The 26,124-nt window shown below is 38.2% G+C and overlaps 1 protein-coding gene across 1 annotated transcript in view; it reads right to left on the bottom strand.

Annotated features, from left to right (window-relative positions):
• ptprja (protein tyrosine phosphatase receptor type Ja) overlaps positions 1 to 25,800 on the bottom strand; it is a 55,077-nt gene extending 29,277 nt beyond the window's left edge. Inside the window, exons 1-4 of the mRNA XM_052149284.1 lie at positions 25,661 to 25,800; positions 1,728 to 1,749; positions 1,404 to 1,598; positions 1,090 to 1,188 (exon numbers count right to left, since the gene is read on the bottom strand). Of these exons, the coding sequence (XP_052005244.1) occupies positions 1,090 to 1,188; positions 1,404 to 1,598; positions 1,728 to 1,749; positions 25,661 to 25,714 (370 nt within the window). The 5' untranslated portion in view covers positions 25,715 to 25,800. The remainder of the gene's footprint in view (positions 1 to 1,089; positions 1,189 to 1,403; positions 1,599 to 1,727; positions 1,750 to 25,660) is intronic.
• Between the last annotated feature and the right edge of the window lie 324 nt (positions 25,801 to 26,124).

Consider the following 26,124-nt stretch of genomic DNA (forward strand, 5'->3'; position numbering starts at 1 on the left):
GGGAGATTAACTGCTCCAGCACCACCAGATCGACGACTTCCACGGCACCGCAGGTTCCCCCTGCCAGCAACGCAATCAGGTGGCCGTCCTTCCCAAATCTGCCAACTCTGCTCCGGGGTCCGACCGGCCCATTGCTGGCTGGCCTTCCTCAGCTGCTTATAATCCAGGAAGCTGGCAGCGGGGAGTTGTTGTGCTACCAGCTGCGCCTTCCCGGAGGGGCAACAGGTGGGCCGCCCACTGATCAGGAGGCCACCTCCAAACCTGTTTTTTTCAAAGAGGTCGAGGAAGGCCTTTACCATGAGCTAATAGTATTTGCTTGCTGGCTGTGAGGGAGCATATCATTGATTTGACCCACTGAACTAATACACCACTTCACTGAACCAGTCGGTCATTTCGTTCGTGAATGAACTAAATGTACTGGTGCACTCGTTCACTAACGAAATTAATGAAGAGGATCAGCTGATTGAAAGGAGGCGCTTCATGTCATTCATTTAATTTGTCACTCATTCAACAAGAAAAGGGGCCGGAATAATTATGAATAAAAGTGAGTGATGACCACAAATTACAATGAAATACATATGCTTTGAAACTCATAATTATTTTGTTGGCTATTATATTCTATTTTAGTGCATCTTGATAAATAGTCATGGTCACCCATTCACAGTATGATAGATCTGAGCTAGAGCTTTGTTGTCATTTGTGGAGAAACACTTCTGATGCTTAAACACTCTGCAGTGCTGAAGTCTTTAAGCAGAATTGTTAAAATATATTTAAGGATAATTAGATAATTAGTCATGAATTAATGCTTTTGGTTCAATGGAGTTCATTAAAAGACAAAAATTACAGAAATGGTCAATGAACGAATCAATGACCTAATCTGAACAAATCTTTTTGGTCAATGAATCAAATGAATCAGGTCACTGAAATTAATCTGAATCACCACCACAATTTAGAACAATATGAAGGTGAATAAATTATGACAAAATTGTCATTTTTGGGTGAACTATCCCTTTGAGGTCATTTAATTTTGTCTTATCGCTACATTGCTCAGTAGAGATTTAATATTGATTATGACTAGCTGTGACTTACGCAGAGTAACAGTTTGATTGGCCAGTGGTAACAGGCCTGTCCAGTTCAGATACACTGAGGTGGAGTTGAGTTGAGTGATTGTCAGATTGCTGGAGGTGTCTGCTATGCAAGGAGTAGAGAAATACTAAGAGAGTGCAAGTGACTGAAAGAATGGGAAAAGTGCATGAAAGAGTGATACTGTGAATGTGAAAGTTAAAAAGATAATATCCTGGCTTTGCACCTTCCAGAACAACAGTGGCCTCGTTGCTCAAAGGCACTCAATGCGCTGAAAATCTAAATGGGTTAAATCGGTACTAGAAGTAGGAAGCGCTTACTGGTGGTGAAGTTATCGCTGCACAGATTTGAGCAGTTGATTTTGAGAAAGTATGTGTTTCCAGGCTGCAGTCCAGTCACTGTAACACTTGACAAAGTTTTGGTTACACTGGCGTTCACCACACTGCAGTAGCCATATCCAACAAAGATAGTGATGTCCGTCGTTGTGGAGCTTGACTTATACTGGCATGTTGTAGCTAAATACAGACACAAAACCAGAGTTGGTAATATCATATCAAAAATTGGTTTAAAGTTAAAACTACAAAATCTCATTAAAACTAAACAATCTTGATCAGTAAGAGGACTACACAGATGATTATACTTACAATCAGATTGTCCATGACGGATCTGGGGAAGAAAACATTTAAACATTGTTACATTGAATATTACACTTCCATTGCACCATTTCAAAATCCACTATAAGCCATGATTCAATACAACTGTATTGATTCCAGGGCTGCAGATTTAATTGGGAAAAACAAAAAAAACAATAATCAAGATTACAATTACGCTGTCGCAATTTTAGAATCGAGAAAAGTGTAAATTACAGCATTCCATTTAGGTGTACTCTAGGGCTAAACAATATATAGTTTCAGCATCGACATCGTGATGTGCGCATCCGCAATAGTCACATCGCAGAAATGTAGCATTATATCTGTCTGATATTATGTAATTTACTCCATTTATGGGTTCATAGATACACAGAGTTTATTAAAATACAAAAATTAAAACATTCATTGCTGCATGTTGTTGACGTGCAGGCTCTGCTTGCGTGCTGCTTGGGCCAAAAGAAATGGAGGATTTCATTGCAAAATGAAATGCATTGTCAGTTATATGGAAATATTTTGTCTACAGACAGGATGATGTTGACCAAAAACAGGTACTTTGTCGAGATTGTCTTGTAATTGTTGCCACAACACGAGGAAACACGACCAATTTGTTTGATCATTTAAGTCAGCACCACAAATCTTTTTATGTCGAGTGCAAAGCCAGATCTAAATGCCGTCCAAAGCAAAAAAAACTATTTCAGATGCCTTTGCCAGTGTTACACCATACGAGAAAGGTTCCAAACGGCAGGAAAAAAAACAAAAAAAAAAACAGATTCAGTAACATTGCACCTTGCTAAAGACATGGTACCAATTAACACGTTTACCAAAGAGGGTTGTAAAAACATGATCCGGTCGCTTGACAAGCGGTATGTAATACAATCACACAACTATTTTTTAAGTTATTTCTTTTAGAAACATTTTATTTTTTGTAAACCATTCAGGGTTGGTGTATAGCTGCACTTTTTTCCCCAAAGGGTTTAAATGGAAAGATATTTATTGTTTACATTTCTTTAAAAAAAAAAAAAAAAAAAAAAGAGGTTTGTAATATAATTTGTAATATAATAAAATGTTTAATTACTTATTTTGTCATTCACATTAATGCCCTATTGGGATAAAGAAACTTCCTTAGTGTAATTATCTGTTTTAACCTGTTGGAGTACAGAGATAAAGCCTCCTGTAATCTCCTGAATCCCTTCTAGACACTCACAAATGAGCCCCTTTATTTTAGGGTAAGCAACATGCATTATTAATATCATAACATGTTAGACCATTGACTTTAGGGTGAATTGATATAGGCGTATTACATGAATACAATGTAACCAGGGTGAATTAAACAGTGTATTCATTATTATAATAAAATAATCTACCCAAAATAAGTCAAAAAGTAAAAAAGTCATTTTAAGTTTCTTTTCCATGAAGATGCAGTTCCCTACAAAATCACCTCAATCATTCTAGAATAATTATTTCTTCTCAAATTATACTGTGTACAATTTATTCAAAATGTGAATTACACTTTTTGTTTTTCATGCAATTAAAATAGTAAAGCAATTCAGGAAAACAGTTCTTAAGTTGTTTTGATGCATATCCTACATAAAGAATATGGCATGCAACTGCCCCACACAAACAAGTATTTTAATTTAAATTCTATTACTATAAATGAATAATCACAACTACAATATCAAAGGAAAATATAGATGCAAGCAGCAATTAAGGGGCAAAGTACCAAAATGGCACAACATTAACCACAAACCTAAGATCACTTATGACAAAGCGCAAACACACACAACATTACACAGCACTTCAGGGATTTTAATCTATGACTTTCTGTTCAACGGATCACTGCACAGTCCACTGAGCCACAACATTCATGTAAATTTACAACAGAATTAAAATAAAAATTTGAAAAGGAGATCATGATTTAAAAAGTAGGCTCTTGACACACACACACGCGCGCGCGCACGCACGCACGCACACACACACAATCTATTTTCACCTTATTGGAGTGTGCATTATCACACTTATTTCACATTTACAAACCAAATATGTAAATAAATGGACTTGGAATATTAATTTGAGTAGAAATTATTTTATTACAGAGAACACAGAGTAATGCAGGAGACATACTATACTATACTGCTATGTAGGAAATCGGTTGGACAACAGTGAATCCTCTAGTTTAGCAGTCAATATACAAAACTATTTGATCAAAGAAGTTCTTATACTGTACAGAACAATATGCAATTATTAATACACATCCTAAGTCAATGCAATTTCAAAAGCTCTAGCAGTCCTGGAATCTTCCTCATCAAATTAATTGTAGTTTACTCAAATCTAACAATTCTTATTTAAAAAAATGGAGAAGACTATAAATGTAGATTATTTGGCCATTGAAGAAGTTGGAAAAACACAACAGTACTGTGTAAGCTAGACAGATGGGGTGACAGATATTATTTCATTTTTGTCCCTTTAGGCAGATCATGAAATTAATGAGCATTTCTCTGTTCCACCCTTAATCCTGTTCCCCATTCCTGAGTAATGTTTTATTTGGCCTATTATCCAACTGATATCTTATGCCTTATTGGTTGCTTGTTGGCTGGGAACTTTATCAGGTTACAGATTTCAATTGCTCTATTGGTAACTAATACTTACTCTGTAACAAACACACATAATTTACTGGTAGAGCATGGCGTTAGCAACAGCAATATCATGCAATGTAAATCACTTTGGATTAAAGCATCTGCCAAATGCACAAATGTAGATGTAAACGTTCAAAAAAAGAAGACTCTCTCTTTCTCAGTGCACCATCCACAAATCAAAATCTGAATAAAATGCACATATACACAAAACGCATATCTATATCCTGGAAGAAAATAATTTTTAATAGTTACTTAATCTAAAACATTTTGATAGCTTATTTTTTTAGCATAACTGAGCAGGAGGAGAGGTCCTGCATCCATAGTTCAAAACAGTCACAATCATGAGATCTACAGTGCATCCGGAAAGTATTCACAGCGCTTCACTTTTTCTACATTTTGTTATATTACAGCCTTGTTCCAAAATGTATTAAATTCATTATTTTCCTCAATATTCTACAAACAATACCCCATAATGACAACACAAGAGAAGTTTGTTTTTGAAAAATGTGGAAAAAGTGAAGCACTGTGAATACTTTCTGGATGCACCGTCTATGTAAAAAGAATGTGTCAGTCTCTTCTCAGAGATTAATAGAGACAAAAACATTTATTTTCCAAAGCAATCCCATCTACAACTAGCAGTGCAGTCTCTAAAATGCACAGGACCAAGTTTTTGTGGGTTAACAAACTCATTCTAATGACAAGTCGTAATTAAAAATCATACGAGTTGGCACATACAAAAACATATGTCTTTCAATCCCATGGAGAAATATAAACGTACCATTGAATAATGTTAAAGGGCAAGTTGCCTCCACTTCTGAGACAGCCAATCCACGCATCTTATTACGTAGCTCACTGAGCATGACACAGTGGAAACTCACAGTATGTGGACACTCATGCTATTCTCCGTAATCCATGCACAATTTACCATGTGCCCCACTGAGAGTGAGAACTACTAATCATGACTACGAGAAGGTTACTGCAACCGGGCCAATTTGGTTGCTTAAGAGATCATGATGGAGTCACAATTTTACTTAATTTTTTTAAGTTATAATTGGTAATCACCTACAGTACACTGCTTTTTGGGTGGGGCTGACACATGACCTTTAGTGGAAATGGAAGTCTGTATAAAAAAGAATATATTGTTCCAAAAACTGTATTTTCAGAACCAGTAAAACACTATATTCATTCTCAGCTAAACCAAAAAAAAGGCTTGTTGAACTTGGGTATACGTGTAGAAATTTCTGTTATTTCTGAGTTTGTTGGACTTAATTTAAATAATTTGACCTTAAAACTTAAAGAAGCCCTGAAGCTGGTTACCTAAAATTATTAAGTTTTCTCAACTTTAGATTTTCACAGAGCTCATCACTCCTTCAGCAAGCGCTCAAAACAAACACTTTCTTTCGCCATGCAATGCCTTCATTTTACACCAAGACAAGAGGATATTTCATGATTTAAATGACAGCTTCAACTTAAGAAAGCACATTGCAGTAAGTTTTGGCAATTTTGTGATAAATTTTGTGAGCTTGTCTATGTCGTGGTGATGGTCATTTTATAATGAGAATTTTTTATATCAATACTGCAATACATCTGTGTCTGTATCCATGTAAACAACTTTGTTAAGTGTAAATGCCTTTTGCTCTGCCCATTACGTGCAGACAGCATTTCTACATTTGACAGATGCAGCGCAAGGTGAAAATGAGAGTGTGAAGGACAGACTTAGTTTCTTCAATGGGTTGTACTGTTGTTTAAAGCATTTTGGATCATTATGCTGACAAAACATTGAACAAATTAAATGTAAATATTAAATGTGACCTAAAACCCTTAAATGGCTGAGTCTATATCTCAGCCTCGTTTTCATTCCCTTCAAAAATAGAACATACCATTACTGTGAATAAGGTCTATGGCTGATACAGGCTATTAGGTCATTAGAATGTTGTGCTTTCGACTACTGGAGTGCATCTGGAAATTAGATGAATATAGCAGTAAGCACATTATTTTGTCAGATTTTTCTGATTCAAAAAGACTGCCTATGGCTAGATTTTATTTTTGTTATCATTTATAAACACATTGACACATTACACACAACAGAGTAAAAGGAACTATTTGACGGGTTTAAAGACTCTCACGGATTTCTGATCTTGTGTTTTTTAGTAGTACAAAATTGGTACTACATCTTGAACTGTCCTCCAGTGTTGAATTACCTGATCATTTTGAAATGTTGCTGAAAACAGAAATTGGTGAAATTTGTCACATGTCATCAGACTTTCCTGGTGAGCATGACAAAAATGTCAAAATTTGACAGAATATATCCTGTGGATGCAGTGGACATTTATTTTGGTGTCAAATTTCAACTGCTTTTTTCACTGGTTCAAAAAAAGTATTTTCTTAAATTATAGTGACTCCTAGCATCATAAATGTCTCAAATTTTGCACATGACAAGCTGATCCACCCTAGAACGCAGAAAAACGAAGGATACCCGGGCCTTAACTCAAACCCAAACCCTAATCCTAACCATAACTGCATTAATCACAGTAGGACAAATATTATTTTTTAAGTTATAGCACCCTCTAGCATCACAAATTGGTGATGAAAAAACCCTAACTCTAACTCGAAACATAACTCTAACCCTAACTGCCTTAACAGTAGCCCAAATAGGATTTTCTTAAGTTACAGCGCCACCTAGCATCACAAATTAATGAAATTTTGCACACAAACTTAGAATGTTCTGTTGTCCGTGTATTTTAAGTTATATTAAGTTTGAGAATTTTGTTCACAAGATACAGGCCAATTAGTCGTTATAGGCCATACCCAATAACGTATTTGCTTATATCTTCCAAACTATTTGAGATATCACAATTCTTTTAATGACTTTATTTTCAGGTCTCTACGTAATCTGTACAACATTTTGTGCGAATTGGGGAAACAGCCTAGGACAAGTTTAAAAAAGTAGGTTTTTAAAATAAAAATATATGTGATAAAAAAGTTTTCTGGTGAAAATGAAAATCCATGTGGCCATGTCATTATGGGGCACTGAAGGATTCAGAAAAATTAAAACATTTTATTCTAGTCTATACGGCTACGGAGTGATTACCAACAAAGTGAATTACTTTATTATAGTGCCAATATGTGGCCAATTCTCACAAAGTTTTATACACCGCTTCGTGTACAGACCCTTCTTGTGTATAAGTTTCATGACCATCAGTTATTGACAGTTCAAGTTATTAGGTGCTGAAATTTGATTGAAAGCTGGTGGCAATTTTTGTTGATTTGTTGAATCAATATGGTAATGATATGTTAGTACTTGAACCAAAGAAGGTGCATATCTAATTTGAACTTTGACGATCAAAGAACTGAGGCATTATTAAAGTATTTTAGTTTTAATTGAACGAAAATTTGCTTGCATCCTGAACATGGCCTGTGTATTGCGTTTTATTAAGTTTGGCATTTGTGTTGAGTAGATATTGATCAATGAATCAAAGTGCATTCTATCGAAGACATTTTAAAATAAGGTAATATCTTCGGGAAGATTTTATGTATCTAAATCCTTTTGATAACTTTTTGTCAGGAGGGTCTGTAGATGATGTATACCAATTTCCGTGCATATCGGACAAACGGCCTAGGAGTTCAAATAAAAAGTATGTTTTTCAGAAAATTCTAAATGAAAAAATGTTATAGACAGAAATGAAATCAGAGAAATCGGGCCTGAACTCCTAATAAAAATTCTGACAAATACAATAGGGTTTCAGCCCTTCAGGCTTGAACCTCTAATAATAAGAACATCCTAACAAATGCAATAGGGTTGCAGCACCTTCAGTGCTTGGCCCCCTAATAATACTAAAAAGAGCTAAATTCTCCATGAATTCTTAATTGCAAATAATAAAATGTCCCAATAAGTTCCTTTTGACCAAACAAACGGTCTTAAATTATTCAAGCACAAGGGCTCATAGGTATACCCACAACATCAGTTCTATCCTAGATACACTAAAAATTTTAATTTTGTGGATTTTTAAGCAGAAGGACTTTCGGTCCGCACCAAAGTGCTTCTGGAAAACAGTCCGCCACCTTAGGAGGGGGAAACGGGGAACCATCCAAGCTGTATACAGCAAAGATGGGACACTGTTGACCTCAACTGAGGAGGTTATTGGGCGGTGGAAGGAACACTTTGAAGAACTCCTAAATCCCAACACGCCCTCTATGCTAGAAGGAGAGCCGGAGGCTGATGGGGGATCAGATTCTATTTCCCTGGGGGAGGTCACTGAGGTAGTCAAACAACTCCGCAGTGGCAAAGCCCCGGGAATTGATGAGATCCGACCAGAAATGCTGAAAGCTTTGGATGTGGAGGGGGTGTCATGGATGACACGCCTCTTCAACATTGCGTGGAAATCTGGGACAGTGCCTAAGGAGTGGCAGAACGAGGGGGTGGTTCCCCTCTTCAAAAAGGGGGATCAGAGAGTGTGTGCCAACTACAGGGGTATCACACTTCTCAGCCTCCCAGGTAAAGTTTACTCCAAGGTGCTGGAGAGGAGGGTTCGGCTGATTGTCGAACCTCGGATTGAAGAGGAACAATGCGGTTTTCGTCCTGGCCGTGGAACGACGGACCAGATCTTTACTCTCGCAAGGATCCTGGAGGGGGCCTGGGAGTATGCCCATCCGGTCTACATGTGTTTTGTGGATCTGGAGAAGGTGTATGACCGGGTCCCCCGGGAGAGACTGTGGGAGGTGCTGCGGGAGTACGGGGTGGGGTGTCCCTGCTTAGTGCGATCCAAATCCTGTACGTCCAAAGCGAGAGCTGTGTCCGGGTCCTCGGCACAAAGTCAAGTTCATTCCATGTGGGGGTTGGTCTCCGCCAAGGCTGCGCTTTGTCACCAATCCTGTTTGTGATATTCATGGACAGGATATCGGGGCGTAGTCGGGGTGGGGAAGGTGTGCGGTTCCGTGGGCTGGGGATCTCATCGCTGCTTTTTGCAGATGATGTTGTCTTCATGTCATCATCGGTCCGTGACCTTCAGCTCTCACTGGATCGCATGGCAGTCGAGTGTGAAGCAGCTGGGATGAGGATTAGCACCTCTAAATCTGAGGCCATGGTTCTCAGCAGGAAACCGATGGAGTGCGTACTTCAGGTAGGGAAGGAGGTATTGCCCCAAGTGAAGGAGTTCAAGTACCTCGGGGTCTTGTTCACGAGTGAGGGGACAATGGAGCAGGAGGTTGGCCGTAGAATCGGGGCAGCGGGGGTGGTATTGCACTCGCTCTATCGCACCGTTGTCACGAAAAGAGAGCTGAGCGGAAAGGCAAAGCTCTCGATCTACCGGTCAATTTTTGTTCCTACCCTCACCTATGGTCATGAAGGCTGGGTCATGACCGAAAGAACTAGGTCACGAGTACAAGCGGCCGAAATGGGCTTCCTCAGAAGGGTGGCGGGCTTCTCCCTTAGAGATAGGGTGAGGAGCTCAGTCATCCGTGAGGAGCTCGGAGTAGAGCCGCTGCTCCTTTGCGTCGAAAGGAGTCAGTTGAGGTGGTTTGGGCATCTGGTAAGGATGCCCCCTGGCCGCCTCCCTAGGGAGGTGTTTCAGGCACGTCCAGCTGGGAGGAGGCCTCAGGGAAGACCCAGGATTAGGTGGAGAGATTACATCTCCACACTGGCCTGGGAACGCCTCGGGGTCCCCCAGTCAGATCTGGTTAATGTGGCTCGGGATAGGGAAGTTTGGTGCCCCCTGCTGGAGCAGCTGCCCCCGCGACCCGACATCGGATAAGCGGTTGAAGATGGATTAGCTTTCTTTTGAGATAATTAAATTAGGTAGAAAAAATATTAAAGTTAATTTGAAACAACATTCTGTTAATCTTAAATCTTATTCATGTGACACACATAAATAAATATGAATGAACTGACACATTTGTGTATATCAAAAAAAAAAAAAAAAAAAAAGTTTTTCTACTAATGCTGACATAAAATGACCACAAGTTGAATTTACTTTAAAAGTGTGATGCAAAACTGCAAAACAAATTTTTTAACCCTTGTGCAACCTTTGGGAATTTTTTGTCTTTTTTTTATCATTTTGGCTGTGTTAATGCCAACAGCTTAAATTTTGCCAAAGGTGTGTGTTTTGGGGGGAATTTTGATATTTCAACCTCAGTTCTTATAATGCATCTATAATACACTGTGTACACAATATAGTTACTCTCAGGACCTTAAGGACAAAAATGTCCAAATTGGCACCCATGCAATATTTGATCCCAGTGCCATTAAAGCATAAAATCATGAATTCTATGATATTTTACTTTAATTCCAGAGCCCTGTCTTCAAAATTTGAAATTTTGTATATTTTCCAGCAGATGTTGCCATTTTTCTCATGTTTAACCTATGGAGCAAATACATGCTTTTTTCCTATTTTATGTTTTCTGTATTATAGAGTACTGCAGGTCAATTGAACAAATGATGCAGCTAAAATTGTGTGGATGTGGATGTCAGAGTGTGTTTTGTACGTGTGTATTGAGAAATATATATATATGTGTGTGTGTGTGTGTGTGTGTGTGTGTGTGTGGTTATGCTCAGGACTGAAAATATTAATATATAATATTTTGATGGCAGTTTTTTGACAAAGACATTTTTGTCCTTTAAGGTACGGAGTGTGAGGGTAGTTAGGATAATTGGCAGTTATGATTAGGACTGATATTGGTTAAATTGGTAATATACCCAATATGTTTACTTATTACCAGCAATTTAAAGCTATACTAATAACATGGACCAAAACTCCTTTTTCGGTCCATTAAAATATGATTACGTAATACTTTTACTCACACACTCACATACTGAACAGTTTAGAGTCAATGGACTTTCTTATCACCAACCCTACAGATTGGCCCTTCCACTGCCTGCAGGAAAGAGGCTTTACCCAGAATGCAATTCACTTCCTCTGACCTATAATGCACTGGCATAGCCACAAACACACACACACACACACACACACACACACACACACAAAGTAGAAAAGTTCAACAATACTAACAAACAATTGTTGAACCTTTATCAAAAACCAATGCAGGTCTGTTTCCTACTTACACATTTTCAGGAATGGAGATCTAAAGGATACAGTCTAACACAACAACACAGCAACATATAATTATATTGCAAAATAATAGCTACACAAGCACTTACAAGTACAATTCATATTTGCTGACATGTCATCTCTCTGGCCACAGGGATTAACTTTGAGTTTAGGGGTGGATTCACCCTTACCAGGTTTTTATGGTTTGAGATACTTCTAACAAGATGACGTAATAGAATGAATGAAGAGGGTAAAGGATGGATGGATTGTTACATTAATTCTCACATTTTAAATTTCGTAAATTGTGTATGGAAAAACTTCTACAATTAGATTTAGGTCTAACTGTCTCAGAGAGGGCAGTCTTCTGATTATACACGGACACAATATATTATATATAATAAGCACAAAGCAACAATTCATAAGGAAGTGAAATAATGAAAATCAGGCTATGACACAGTCTTTGCAGACAAATATGTTTAAGCAAATTTCCTAGTGTCAAATTGACCGCCCTTAATATTGTTATATCATGATAATTAATAATTGTTATATCATGACCCTCATCTTAACTTAGAAAACTCAGCTCAAACACACACACACACACACACACACACACACACACACACACACAGAGCCCAAAGAGATTTTGATCATATCTATCTTTATCATAACTGCCCCCACACTTCCTGGTAGCCTAACAAGGCCTTGTACAGTTATGTGAAGGGCATGCAAATACAAAGTGGCAGACACCATATTTGCATGTTGCTGCTACTCCTTCAGTCTGGTCAACGGACAGATAAAACCACAATATTTCACTAGCCATGATGAAAGACTTACCCACATAACACTTCTGTGTAGGTGTATACTGTTTTATGTGTGTGTGTGAGATTTAAAAAAAAAAAAATCTTTACATTATCCTAAATGTATTCTACTCAAGTGTTTGCTTCTGAGAAAAGTTGTAGAACAGTAGTAGACAGTCAAAGATAGGACAAGAAACGAGAGACAGATAGGGTCAGACAGACAGATAGCTACATGAATGACAGTGTACTGTTACCTTACAGGTGAAAGACCAGTATTGTACTCAATACCACAGTACCAACATTAACTTTTTTTATTGTTGATTCTGTAGAATTAATGTAAATGAATTGTGTATTGGCTTGTCTTTTATTTCTTTTGTTTGCTTTAATACAGCATAATATAGCAGTATTCCATTTATTCAGCTTTATTTGAATATTAGCATTAATGTTCAATATTAACGGTTTATTTATGATGTACTATGTGTAATTTAATGAAGCCTTACTTCTGTGTGTGCATGTCTGATTTATTCAACCTCGGAATAGGTCAGAACCCTTCTACAAGAGGGCATTAAACAAAGGACACAGGCATTTTGGGGAAGGCAAAAAACAAGCCTTGTATCTCACAGATGACAATGTCCAAACTTTGGAAATTAAGTGATTTTTTTGAGTAAATTGCACAATCTTGTTCTTTCCTAATGCTTTTGTTCCTATTTATTTTCTGAAACACTTCCTCATTGTCTCAGCACTCTACTAGTACTAGTCTTGATAATATCAGTCTCGTGCTGTTGCTATTTGAATGCTCTTGTTAGTCACAATAACAGATGACGCAAAAATCTTGATTTGAAAAATCATGTGGAAACGTTATTAAACTGCTGCAAATATTTTTTCATACATGCAACCCATTTACTTTATTATGGTGTGACTATTTAATCAAATGGTGTATAATAATCTCTCACAATATGATGAAATGTCACACCATATTACATTTAATTTCCTTTTCATCAATTGTGAGAACAGGCGACAGGATATGTTAAAGTAGACGAGACTGAAATCACTTGGCCGTCCCCACCTGCCACATGCATAGCAACAATGAATTGAATGTATTAATTATAAAAAATTAAATGTAAGAAGGCCAAATAATTGTTTTTGTGTGTGACTAGTGTCACACCATATGCTCACTAAATACACAGTCAGTGACTTTTGTAACGAACAGAGCTGTAGACAGCACAGTATCTTCTCCAACTAGTATGTCTCCTTCAGCACATGATGCAGAGCAAGTCCAGTTAAAGGATATGTCACTGAGAGTACTGAAGAAGAATATCATTGCTGCTGAATCAACCACTGAGATTGCACAGCTAACGAGCAGACTGTCTCTTTGTGAGAACAGGCGACAGCGTCGACAGGATATGTTAAAGTAGCCAAACTGAAATCACCTTGCTGTCCACACCTGCCACATGCATGGCACAATTAATTTAATGTATTAATTATAACAAATTAAATGTAAGAAGGCCAAATAATTGTTTTTGTGTGTGACTAGTGTCACACCATATTGTCACAAAAACTGACAACGAGCTTGATGTCTTTCAGAGATGTTATTTGTTCCTGCTTTAGCAAATAACTTCTAGAGGATCTAAGTAACTGGCCATTTATTATAGTTACACACCAAATGTTTCTCATTTCTCTTAGTAAATCCATTTAACATCCAAGCATTGTATTATACAAAGACTTTTAATACCTCTTGTCCCAGATAATCACACTGTGATTGTCAATTTCTATTTTGGAGTTCAACTCAAAATTCTGGTTAGAAATGTTTAAGCACCGAAATGTCATATATTTATTAATTTTATTCTCTGAGCCTGACAAGCTAAAAGGTGTCCAAAATCCCTCGAATACCAGCCAACTAACTACTTAGGACCAGCCAACCAGCTTAGGCTGGTTTTAGATGTTTTGTGTTGTTGTTGTTTTTTTCAGCAGGGATATTTTTAGCAATAAACACATATTTGAGCACAATTAGGTCAACTAAGATATCAATGCATGAAAAAAATACATGTCAGGTCATTCAGTCATACAGACACAATGGCCTAGAGCAGTGTTTCTCAACCCAAAAGTGGGGGTATATATATATATATATATATATATATATATATATATATATATATATATATATATATATATATATCATATACACACACACACACACACACGTATACACACACACACACATATATATACAGAATATTAACTGGATTGCTGATGACATCATAACAGTGAAGCCACTGCCCACTATATTGCTATGCCCAAACCTTCAAATGTGCCTATTGTCTTAACAGAAAATCATCTAATTTCAGTGAATAAACATAGGTCAATTAAACACAGATTTGTATTTGCTAGAATCTAGCATGTACATCACTACAACGCAAATGTCCTATACGTGTAATACATTTTTTATTTATTTAAAAAGGCAGGAATTGTTTCTTGAAAGCCTGAGCGAATTATGTAAATCTATATAAAAAAACATATACGGTACCTCTAACAAACTTACAACAGATCAGCTGAATGTAAACAAGTTCAATGAAACTGAGGTAAGATACAAACAGACATTTTCAGAGATATTTATTTACAACACTGAAGTGTTCATTCAGAGTTAACTTGTTTCACAAATGGAAAATGTTTTCATTACAAAGTGCATTTTTCTCACGGTCACTTGCCTGACAGCATGCATTCCTTCTCTTTTTCCCTTTCTCTCCATCACACGCGCAGCGGGCCCACAGATAATGAGGGAGACAAGTAAAGCAAAGATTATTACTGATACGCTGGGTTCAAATGGCAAACGTACACATAGTGTATGACATGTATCTATGTATATGTACAGAATTATCTATGTTTGTTCTTATAATGGAGAGGAGCACAGAATAAGTGCTAGGCGGAGTTAAGATAAGATATACGCTAATCGCGTTGATACGGAAATTGTGTATTCAGTGAATGAGTGTGGTGCCATGCTGTTGCATCAGCCGTTCCCACTGTCTAGAGGACTGTACTCTAAAGAAACCATGTGGAATCTGTGGGGAGATACATCTTCAAGTCCTCCATGGTGTCGCTGAACGGCGAGACAAAGTGAAACCAACCGCTAAAATGAACAGTCGGATCTATCTTACACCTTCAATTACCTCAAGTCGAGTGTTACTGAACGTTTTAACGGTGTTCCTGCACAATAAGGACATAACAAAGAGACCTTTGCAATATTGGATGATGGCGCAGAGCGTACCATGCTGTTACCTGCTGCTGCTCGACAGCTTCAGCTAAAAGGTAAAGAGGAATCTGTCCTGAAGTCACATTACTCAATGGCTCAGTTGTCACTTTCGAAGTGTCCTCTAAGGTCAATCCAAGAATCATATACAGAATCCAGAATGCCTTCACCTGTGATGGTTAAGATCTATCAGAACAGAGCTATCCAGTCCAAGCTCTTCAACACAGACATGCCCACTTAAGAGGTATTCCAAGAATTCAAGAATGTTCTGCCTCTGTTACTGCTTGGCTCAGATAATAGCCTGCTGATCACTGCAGCGGAAACAGTCCAAGTAGGTAATCATGTAGGACCAATCGCAGTTTGTGCAAAACTGGGATGGGCTCTTCAAGGCCCCGAAGGTCTTCCAAATCGAGCAACCACCAGTCATCAGAGTTATTTAATTACAGCATCAGCGGCGTATGATACTCTCTATAGAGACGTGGAAAGAATGTGGCAACTAGATTCCCTACCTTACCACAGTGAAAAGCTGTTGACACATTCTAGAGAGGACCAAGAGTCTATTAAGATCCTAGAGACCAAAACCTGTAGGGTGTTAGTTTATGGAGTTCATCGTTATGCCCCCCCTTACGGTCTACAGATTCCCCCAAATTGAGAGCTCCTCAGAAGTCAGTGCTAGCTAATCACCATAGTATGGAAAAGAGACTCATAGATCAGCCACAAAGGGGAGTCGCCGATCAAGGGGAGATAGTTAAACTAATAAAAGCAGGAAATTTGAGAGAGATTACAGCTGAAGCTGCTAAAGAATCGGATGAATCTTGGTATCTACTGCATCATCTCATCTACCATAATGGGAAGGCACGTATAGTGTTCAATTGTTCCTTCGTTTACAAGGGTACTTCCCTCAATGAGCAGCTCTTGCCAGGACTAAACCTTGGACCGTCCATTGGGGTCCTTTTGCGATTTCGAAGGCACCAAGTTGCAATAAGTGGAGACATCAGAGGTATGTTTCATCAGGTTCTGTTACTTGAAGACAAACCCTTATTAAGATTTATTTGGCGGGACTTGCAATGAGAGATCCCACCGAAAATATACGAATGGCAGGTGCTGCCTTTCGGAACAACCAGTTGCCCTTGCTGTGCCATTTATGCGTTACAGAAGCACATCAAAGAGCATCCCTGCAGCACTCCTGATATTATCCAGTCAATTGAATCCAATTTCTATGTTGATAATTGTCTGGAGAGTTTCCCTATAGCTGCAGCAGCTAAGACCAGAATGGATGACTTGCGTGCACTTCTGGCGGACGGTGGATTTGAAATCAGACAATGGGCTAGCAATCGCTCATCAATAGTGGCTCACTTACCACCTGACGCTAGATCCCAGGACATGCAACTATGGTTAGAACACAATGGGAGTGATCCTCGAGAACCCACACTAGGACTTTGTTGGAATTGTGGGACAGATACATAAGGTTACAGATACCGATTTATCGAGCATTCAACACTGACAATGCGTGGAGTTTACAGAGTTCTTGCAAGTCAATATGACCCTTTGGGTTTTATCACGCCTTACACGACTAGGGCCAAGATTCTCATACAGCAGTTATGGTCTAAGAGAAGAGACAGGGACGATTCTGATCTCCCTGCAGATCTGCGTGAGTCTTGGAATGAATGGGAGAGCGAATTACCTCACCTCAGTGTGGCAACACGGGCAATTGATCCTGTGTTGCTATGTCCCTGAAGTAATGGATAAAACAGGGATTGAACATCACCTTCATGTTTTCTGTGATGCATCAGAGAGGGCGTATGGAGCAGTAGCATACCTCTCTACAACTCACGAGTGTCAATAATGTTTCATTCATCATGGCAAATCAAAAGTGTCCCCTAAACGTCAACAGACCATACCACGATTGGAGTTGTGTGGAGCACAGCTGGCAAGATTGATCTTTCGTTCAACGGACCACACTATGGACGGATTCAATAACTGTTCTAGAATGGATACAGTCGGAGTCATGCCAGTTTAAGGTATTTTTCGGCATCAGATCTGCGATCATGGCGATATGTCGACTCACTAAACAATCCGGCTGATGATTTGACACGTCGTAGAAGCTTCTAGACCCAGTAGATGCAGTAAAGGCCCATCCTTTTCAGATAAGTGGCCTAAGAGAACAAACACTGCTCAGCTACCGAAATCCAATGAGCTTAAAAGTCTGACATTCTGTAGTTTAGCATCTGTCTCACCACAGAATGATGTTCCAGATGCAAATCAGTTTGTATAATCATAATTATACATTAATCACGATTGTCACTAAAGGGATGAAATGCGACTGCCATATCCAGAGGTCAGAGATGGTGAAACGGCGGCTATATCAGCTGTCAGTCAATGAGGCTCTATGGCAGGTTGGGCATACCAAGATGGCTGCTCAAACACTTCCGGTGGCTTCATCTCCAGCTGGCAGTTTACCGTTGTGTCAGTGATCCAGTTCTATATATATATATATATATATATATATATATATATATATATATATTTATTAGTGGTTGCAGGTCTATTCGGACCATGCGATGGTTCTGTGCTACGTGCCAAAATATAATTTTTTTTATTACACATCCTTACTTTTAAAAACTATTTCATGATTTCAAGTAACAGCAACTGTGAACTTTTTAACTTTCTAAGAACTGTGAAATGTTATAATTTCTATGATGTATCTATTTTTATTACAACAGTGGCAGTTGTAATTTAAGTTTCAAAATATGTTTTGGCAACAAAAAAAAATCATAAATACTATAATTTATAATGGTTATTATTATTTGAAAGACTAGCCACATTGACCTAATCACAGTAATGAGGAGCCGTCTATGCTCTTACTTGTGCTTCATATGGCATTATACTGTATATAAGAGCAAGTTCATAAAGAGCTTTAATGTCTGGACCTCCAAGACTTATGGACAGTTTTCCTCATGTATGTTCTGTTTGAATATGTTTGATATTAGGAAATAAACTGGATAATAAATATAAGAGGCTCATATAAATTGGCTCATCAACTTTTAAAAGGGGAGTGAGAAACTTATTTTTGTTGATGATACATGCCCATATACTTGAAAACCATTGACAAAACTATGCAAGATAAAAGAAAATGCAACTCAGGATACATTAAATGCAGGTTATGTTTTTTACTACGGTTGGTCACCACTTGATGTCCAATATAAAATCTGGGTACCCAAGCAAAACGAGTTGAGAACCACTAGCCTAAAGCATGAAAAACTCTTTAGTGCTTTGAAAGAATTATTCTTCAAATAGCAACACCACCCATAATAATAGTTATCTCTATAGATTGTTGCTATGATAAGAAATGAAATGAGGAGCGCTGGGGATTATTTTCCCTGTTCCGCAGTTCTACATCAGAATTTTTCCTTTCCTCAACTGCCAAAAATCTATTCTGCCTAGATAAGTTGGGAATTATTTTCATGAGTCATTCATGCAAAATACTGTACTTTCCTGGTGGTGTTAATTGCTGCAAAAACAATTTGTACATATATTTGCCCAAGAGGAGAGAACCAAGAGATTGCCTCAATATCAGGCTGTGGAATTGTCCTTTGTTTTCTTCTGAATTAGTGCAGACAATTCCTTAAAATCACATTTGACTTGCCTTATCATCTAGGATTGGATCAAATAGACAATCACATCTCTTTACAACACATTAAGGTTGCTGGATTAACATTAACTATGCTCTTAGCCTCTGTGTAATAGTAAATGTGAATGATGGCATGTGTGGGTGAGTCATAATGCTGAAAAGTTTTCTGGTGGTGGAAAATATAATAACTTAATCCATCTCATAAGAAACAATATCCCACAAATCACTATTCTAAAAAGTAATCTCCCTCTCTATCACACTACCGCAAACTAACTTACTGACTGAGAGATTAAATTAACCTAAGAAATTTGCATAGATACTGGCACTTCTGGATAAACTGAACATCATGGAAAAACTATTTCAAAAAATGTATTTGATATGATACAAATCATATCAAATCATATCATGTATTTGCAATGATATTTGAATATCGTGGAAAAAATTATCTCTGTAATTTAATTCAAAAAGTGTAACTTTCATATATTCTAGATTCATTACACAAAGTTAAATATTTCAAGCCTTTTTTTTTATGTAATCTTAATGATTACGGCTGTAAAAACAGACAAAAATCCAGTCTCTCAAAATATTAGAATAAAGAATTTATAATACAGAAATGTCGACCTTCTGAAAGTTATGTTAATTTATGCACTCAATACTTGGTCGGGGCTCCTTTTGCACGAATTACAGCAAATAATTATTGGTTATACTCAGTGGTCCAAAGTTCTTTTTTCAGATGAATTTTGCATTTCATTTGGAAATCAAGGTCCCAGAGTCTGGAAAACGAGTGGAGAGGCACAGAATCCAAATTCCTTGAAGTCTGTGATGATGTCATCTGCTGGTGTTGGTCCACTGTGGTCGACTTTTCTCAAGTCGAGAATCAATGCAGCCATCTAACATGAGATTTTACAGCACTTCATGCTTCCATCTGCTGACAAGCTTTATGGAGATGCTGATTTCCTTATCCAGCAGGACTTGGCACCTGCCCACAGTGCCAAAACTACTAGTAACTTGTTTGCTGACCATGGTATTACTGTGCTTGATTGGCCAGCCAACTCGCCTGACCTGAATCCCATAGAGAATCTACGGGGTATTGACAAGAGGACAATGAGAGGCACCAGATCTAACAATACAGACGAGCTGAAGGCCGCTATCAAAGCAAGCTGGGCTTCCATAACACCTCAGCAGTGCCACAGGCTGATTGCCTCCATGCCACGCCACATTAATGCAGTAATTCAAAGGAGTCCTGACCAATTATTGAGTTCATAAATTAACAATAATAATCAGAAGGTCGACATTTCTGTACTATAAATAATTTTTTCTAATATTTTGAGATACTGGATTTTTGATTTCCATGAGCTGTAAGCCATAATTATTAAGATTATACAAAAAAGGCTTGAAATATTTCACTTCATGTGTAATGAATCTAGAATATATGAAAGTTCCACTTTTTCAATTAAATTACTTTTAACGTAACTTAAAAACTTTTCCACAATATTCACATTTTTTGAGATGCACCTGTATATAAAGTTGAAGTCAAGTTTACATACACTTAGCTTGAAGTCATTAAAACTTATTTTTTAACCACTCAACAGATTCCATATTAGCAAACTGTTTTGGCAAGTCGTTTAGGACATCTACTTTGTGCGTGACACAAGTTGTTTTTCCAACAATTGTTAACAGACAGATTGTTTCACTTTGTTTGACTTCTAGAAAATTGTGTCAAGCCTTTAGCCAATTAGCTTCTGATAGGAGGTGCACTGAACTGGATGTGTACCAGTGGATTTATTTTAAGGCCTACCTTCAAACTCAGTGCCTCTTTGCTTGACATCATGAGAAAATCTAAAGAAATCAGCCAAGACCTAAGAAAACCAATTCTGGACTTCCACAGGTCTGGTTTATCCTTGGGAGCAATCCAGACACCTGAAGGTGCCATGTTCATCTGTACAAACAATAGTATGCAAGTATAAACACCATGGGACCATGCAGCCACCATACTGCTCAGGAAGGATATCCATTCAGTCTCCAAGAGATGAATGTAGTTTGGTGCAAAACGTGCAAATCAATCCCACAGCAACAGCAAAGGACCTTGTGAAGATGCTGGAGGAAACAGGTAGACAAGTATTTATATCCACAGTAAAACAAGTCCTAAACTCAGCAAAAAAATAAATGTCTTTTCACTTTCAACTGCTTTTATTTTCAGCAAACTTTATTGCCTGCAGTGACAACAAGATCAATCAGATGATGCTGTGACACACCACCCCAGACCATGACATACCCTCCACCTCCAAACCAATCACGCTCCAGAGCACAGGCCTCTGTGTAATGCTCATTCTCACACCCCTGGTGAGACAAAACCGCAACTTGTCGGTGAAGATTACTTTTTGCCAGTCCTGTCTGGTCCAGTGAAGGTGGGTTTGTGCCCATAGGCGACGTTGTTGCCGGTGATGTCTGGTAGGGACCTGCCTTACAACAGGCCTACAAGCCCTCAGTCCAGCCTCTCTCAGCCTATTGCAGACAGTCTGAGCACTGATGGAGGTATTGTGCGTTCCTGGTGTAACTCAGGCAGTTGTTGTGGCCATCCTGTACCTGTCTGGCAGGTATGATATTCGGATGGACTGATCCTGTGCAGGTGTTGTTACACATGGTCTGCCACTGCGAGGATGATCAACTGTCCTTCCTGTCTCCCTGTAGCGCTATCTTAGGCATCTCACAGTACAGACATTGCAATTTGTTGCCCTGGCCACATCAGTAGTCCTCATGCAGCATGCTTATGGCACGTTCACACAGATGGGCAGATACTCTGGGCATCTTTCTTTTTGTGTTTTTCAGAGTCAGTAGAAATGTCTCTTTAGTGTCCTAAGTTTTTATAACTGTGCCCTTAATTTCCTACCATCTATAAGCTGTTAGTGTCTTAACAACCGTTCCACAGGTGCATGTTCATTCATTGTTTATGGTTCATTGAACAAGCATGGAAAACATTGTTTAAACCCTTTACAATAAAGATCTGTAAAGTTATTTTGATTTTTACCAAATTATCTTTAAAATACAGTGTCCTGAAAAAGGGCAGAGTTTATATCAACATAACCTGAAAGGCTGCTCAGCAAGGAAGAAGCCAATGCTCCAAAACTGCCATAAAAAAGCCAGACTAAAGTTTGCAAGTGCACATGGGGACAAAGATCTTACTTTTTGGAGAAATGTACTCTGGTCTGATGAAACAAAAAAATTGAACTTTTTGGCCATAATGACCATCATTATGTTTGGAGTAAAAAGGGTGAGGCTTGCAAGCTTAAGAACGCCATACCAGTGGTGAAGCATGGGGGTGGCATCATCATGTTGTGGGGGTGCTTTGCTGCAGGAGGGACTGGTGCACTTCACAAAATAGATGGCATCATGAGGAAGGAAAATTATGAGGATATATTGAAGCATCAGCCATTAAGTTAAAGCTTGGTCACAAATGGGTCTTCCAAATGGACAATGACCCCAAGCATACCTCCAAAGTTGTGGCAAAATGGCTTATGGACAACAAAGTCAAGGTATTGGAGTGGCCATCACAAACCCATGACCTCAATCTGATCAAAATTTATGGGCAGAATTGAAAAAGCATGTGCAAGCAAGGAGGCTTACAAACCTGACTCAGTTACACCAGTTCTGTCTGGAGGAATGGGCCAAAATTCCAGCAACTTATTGTGAGAAGCTTGTGGAAGTCTACCCAAAACGTTTGACCAAAGTTAAACAATTTAAAGGCAATGCTACCAAATACTAACAAAGTGTATGTAAACTTCTGACCTACTGGGAATGTGATGAAAGAACTAAAAGCTGAAATAAATAATTCTCTCTACTATTATTCTGATATTTCCTAGTCTTAAAATAAATTAGTGATCTAACTGACCTAAGACAGGGAATGTTTTATACAATTAAATGCAGGAATAGTTTAAATGTATTTGGCTATGGTGTATGTAAACTTCAACTGTATATACAACCCCAATTCCAAAAAAGTTTGGACAGTATGAAAAATGCTAATAAAAGCCAAAAGGAGTCATTTGTAAATTATATTTACCCTTTGCTATATTGAAAGTCCTACATCTAAACATGATATGATGTTTTACCTTGTGAAAGTGTTTTTATTTTATTTTATGTACAATCGTTTAAAATCATATGATTGCAACACACTGCAAAAAAGTTGAGACAGGGGCAATTTAAGACTAATACAATTTGATGAGTTAAATAACAAGGCAATGTGAAACAGGAAATGTTATCAGTTGAGGCAATCGCGTCATAGTATATAAGGAGCTCCCAAAAACAGCCTAGTCCTTCAAAAGCAAAAATAGTTAAAGACTTGTACACTTGCCAACAGATGCTTCAGCAAATTATTCAGCACTTTGAGAACAATGTTCCCCAAAGACAAACTGGAAGGATTTGGTCAAATCTCAGTGCGTAAAGGGCAAAACGAAAACCACTTCTGAATGCCTTCAATCTTTCAGACGTCACTATATTAAAAAACATAATTCATCTGTAATGGATATCATGAATATGGGCTTGGGATTACTTTAGTAACCTTTGTTAGTTAACACCATTCACCGCTGCATCCACAGATGCAAGTTCAGACTTCACTATGCAAAGCAGAAGCCCTACATCAACTCTGTCCAGAAGCGCTGCTGACTTTTCTGGGCTCGGTCTAATCTTAGATGGAAAGTAGAACTGTGGAACTGTGTTTTTTGGTCCAAAAAGTTTTTGAAAAACACAGCCATCGTGTTCTCTGGGCCAAAGAGGAAAAGGACCATCCCAGCATCAGTTCCAAAAGCCAGTGTCTGTATGGGCCAGGGGTGTGTCTGTGCCCATGGCATGGGTAACTCGCACATCTGTGAGAAAACCATTATGAAGACAGAAATGTAAAAATTTGGGAACAGCATATACTACCATCCAGCACCACCTTTTCCAGGGACGTCCTGGCATTTTCAGCAGGACAACTTCAAACCACATACTGGCGGAATAAGCAGTGAGTGTGGGTGCTAGATTGGCTTGCCCGACCATCTCCAATTGAGAATGTGTGGCACATTATGAAGCGCACAATACAGCAACGAAGACCCCGTGCAATTGTGCAACTGAAGACCTGCATAATGGAGGATTTTGGGGGGGGGTATTTTAAACATAACAAACTTGCGTCTTCAGTGACTAAATGCTTAATAAGTGTTTTTAGAAGAAATGGTGATGTTTAAAAGTGGTAAACACCCGACTGTCACAACTTTTTTGGAGCGTATTACAATCATCTGATTTGAAATAACTGTACATTAAAGGTGCTATATGTAAGGTTGACAACAATTCAAAACATTCAAAATACTGGAGTCGTCTGCCCCGCCCCAGACTTGAAGCTCATGCAGGTTGCCTGTCCACTCCGCAGCATTAGTCGGGATCACTTAACCGGTTGTGTCTTGCTGCCTTGAAACCAGGCTGCACATGAAATACAGGAGTATGAATGGGAGTACTCAAATGTTGAATTTACTCAAAATGTCCATACCTACTAGTAGCCGAGATACATTTGATAGCTAATTTTAGGTGACGCTCAGTGCTTACCTGTTAAGGAGAAAATTAGCCAACTCAGCATCTGTTAGAAATGATTTCTGGGGTTTAAGCTGTCTCCATCTTCCAAAGGTATCCTAATTGCATCCTAATACCAATATGTATCCTTTTTTTACTACGCCTCTGGTAATGATGGGTTTTAGATGGATGGCGAGGCTTTTTAGGTCGGGTGGAATCTGTTATCTGTGATCCAATTTGTTTGCTGGCTTCCATGGCTGCAGCATGCAGTGTTGTTTGCCTGCAAACTTATTCAAAACTGGCGACCCGGCACTGTCGAAATACTACTGGTGAGTAGGCAGTGGGCGGGATAACACAGGCCAAAACATAAACAGAAATTCTGGGCTGGAATGAAACTTCAAAGTAGAAAATACTGGCTGTAGCATTGTTATTGGAGAAACCAGTCAACTTAGCATGTTTCCTAAATCTCTGATAACATATTATGTCATTTTATGATTTAGTAAAGTAAAAATATTACATATAACACCTTTAAAAAGAGGTAAAACATCATATAATGTTTAGTTGTAGTGCTTTCAATATAGCAAAGGGTGACTATAAATTACAAATCACACATTTTGGTTTTTATTAGCATTTTTCATACTGTCTCAACTTTTTTGGAATTGGTGTAGTAGCCTAATATATATATATATGAATGAGAGAGAGAGAGAGAGAGAGAGAGAGAGAGAGAGAGAGAGAACTTCTTATTTGCAACTTTACATGAACTAACGTGCAATTTTGAGACAGCTCAAAACAACATGCCAGTTTGCATTAAACAAGCGTGTTAAATTACATGTCATTGCTGGAGTTACGCGCATCCGTAAGATTTTATCATATTTCAAAGTGCCAACATAAACTTAGTTTCACGACACTCGGAAACATAAGCTTCAATATCACACGGGATATCCAAAAGACAATCATGTTTAACAATTATATCAGAGACACAAAACCAATCGCTACTTAAATGTGTTAACTTTAACACAAGCTAAAATGTAGTTTGACACTTACCGACATGAGTAGAGCAAAAAAGACACTTGCACGAAGTAAATAATGCTGACCCATAGTGGCTAAAAAAATTAATTATTAAAAAAAACCCGGTTATGTCATTTCATAATTTGTGTTCTAACTTTTTTTAAAAAATACTATTGTGAATGTGATTATGTATAATGATAGTGATGCTGGGAGGCGATGCTGCGATTCCTGCTTCAGGTGCTGTTTGAACTTTCTCATTTGACTCTACTCTCTGGGTGACATGGGCGGGGCGAAACGAATAACCCCCTCCGCTGTCTTTTTAATGCCCAGACCAGCCAATGTTAACTTCACCACACACGGCATGCACTCTTGATAAAATACTGAACATGTTACATTGCCATTTTCATTAAATAGCCGCTTTAAAGAATCAATGTTATTGCAATGTTAAAAGCATGTGATATCAGTGATGTGAGATCTGTTAAGTCCGTAATGAGGCTTCC

This window comes from Xyrauchen texanus, chromosome 2 (assembly GCF_025860055.1).
Source record: "Xyrauchen texanus isolate HMW12.3.18 chromosome 2, RBS_HiC_50CHRs, whole genome shotgun sequence".
NCBI classification, from domain to species: domain Eukaryota; kingdom Metazoa; phylum Chordata; class Actinopteri; order Cypriniformes; family Catostomidae; genus Xyrauchen; species Xyrauchen texanus.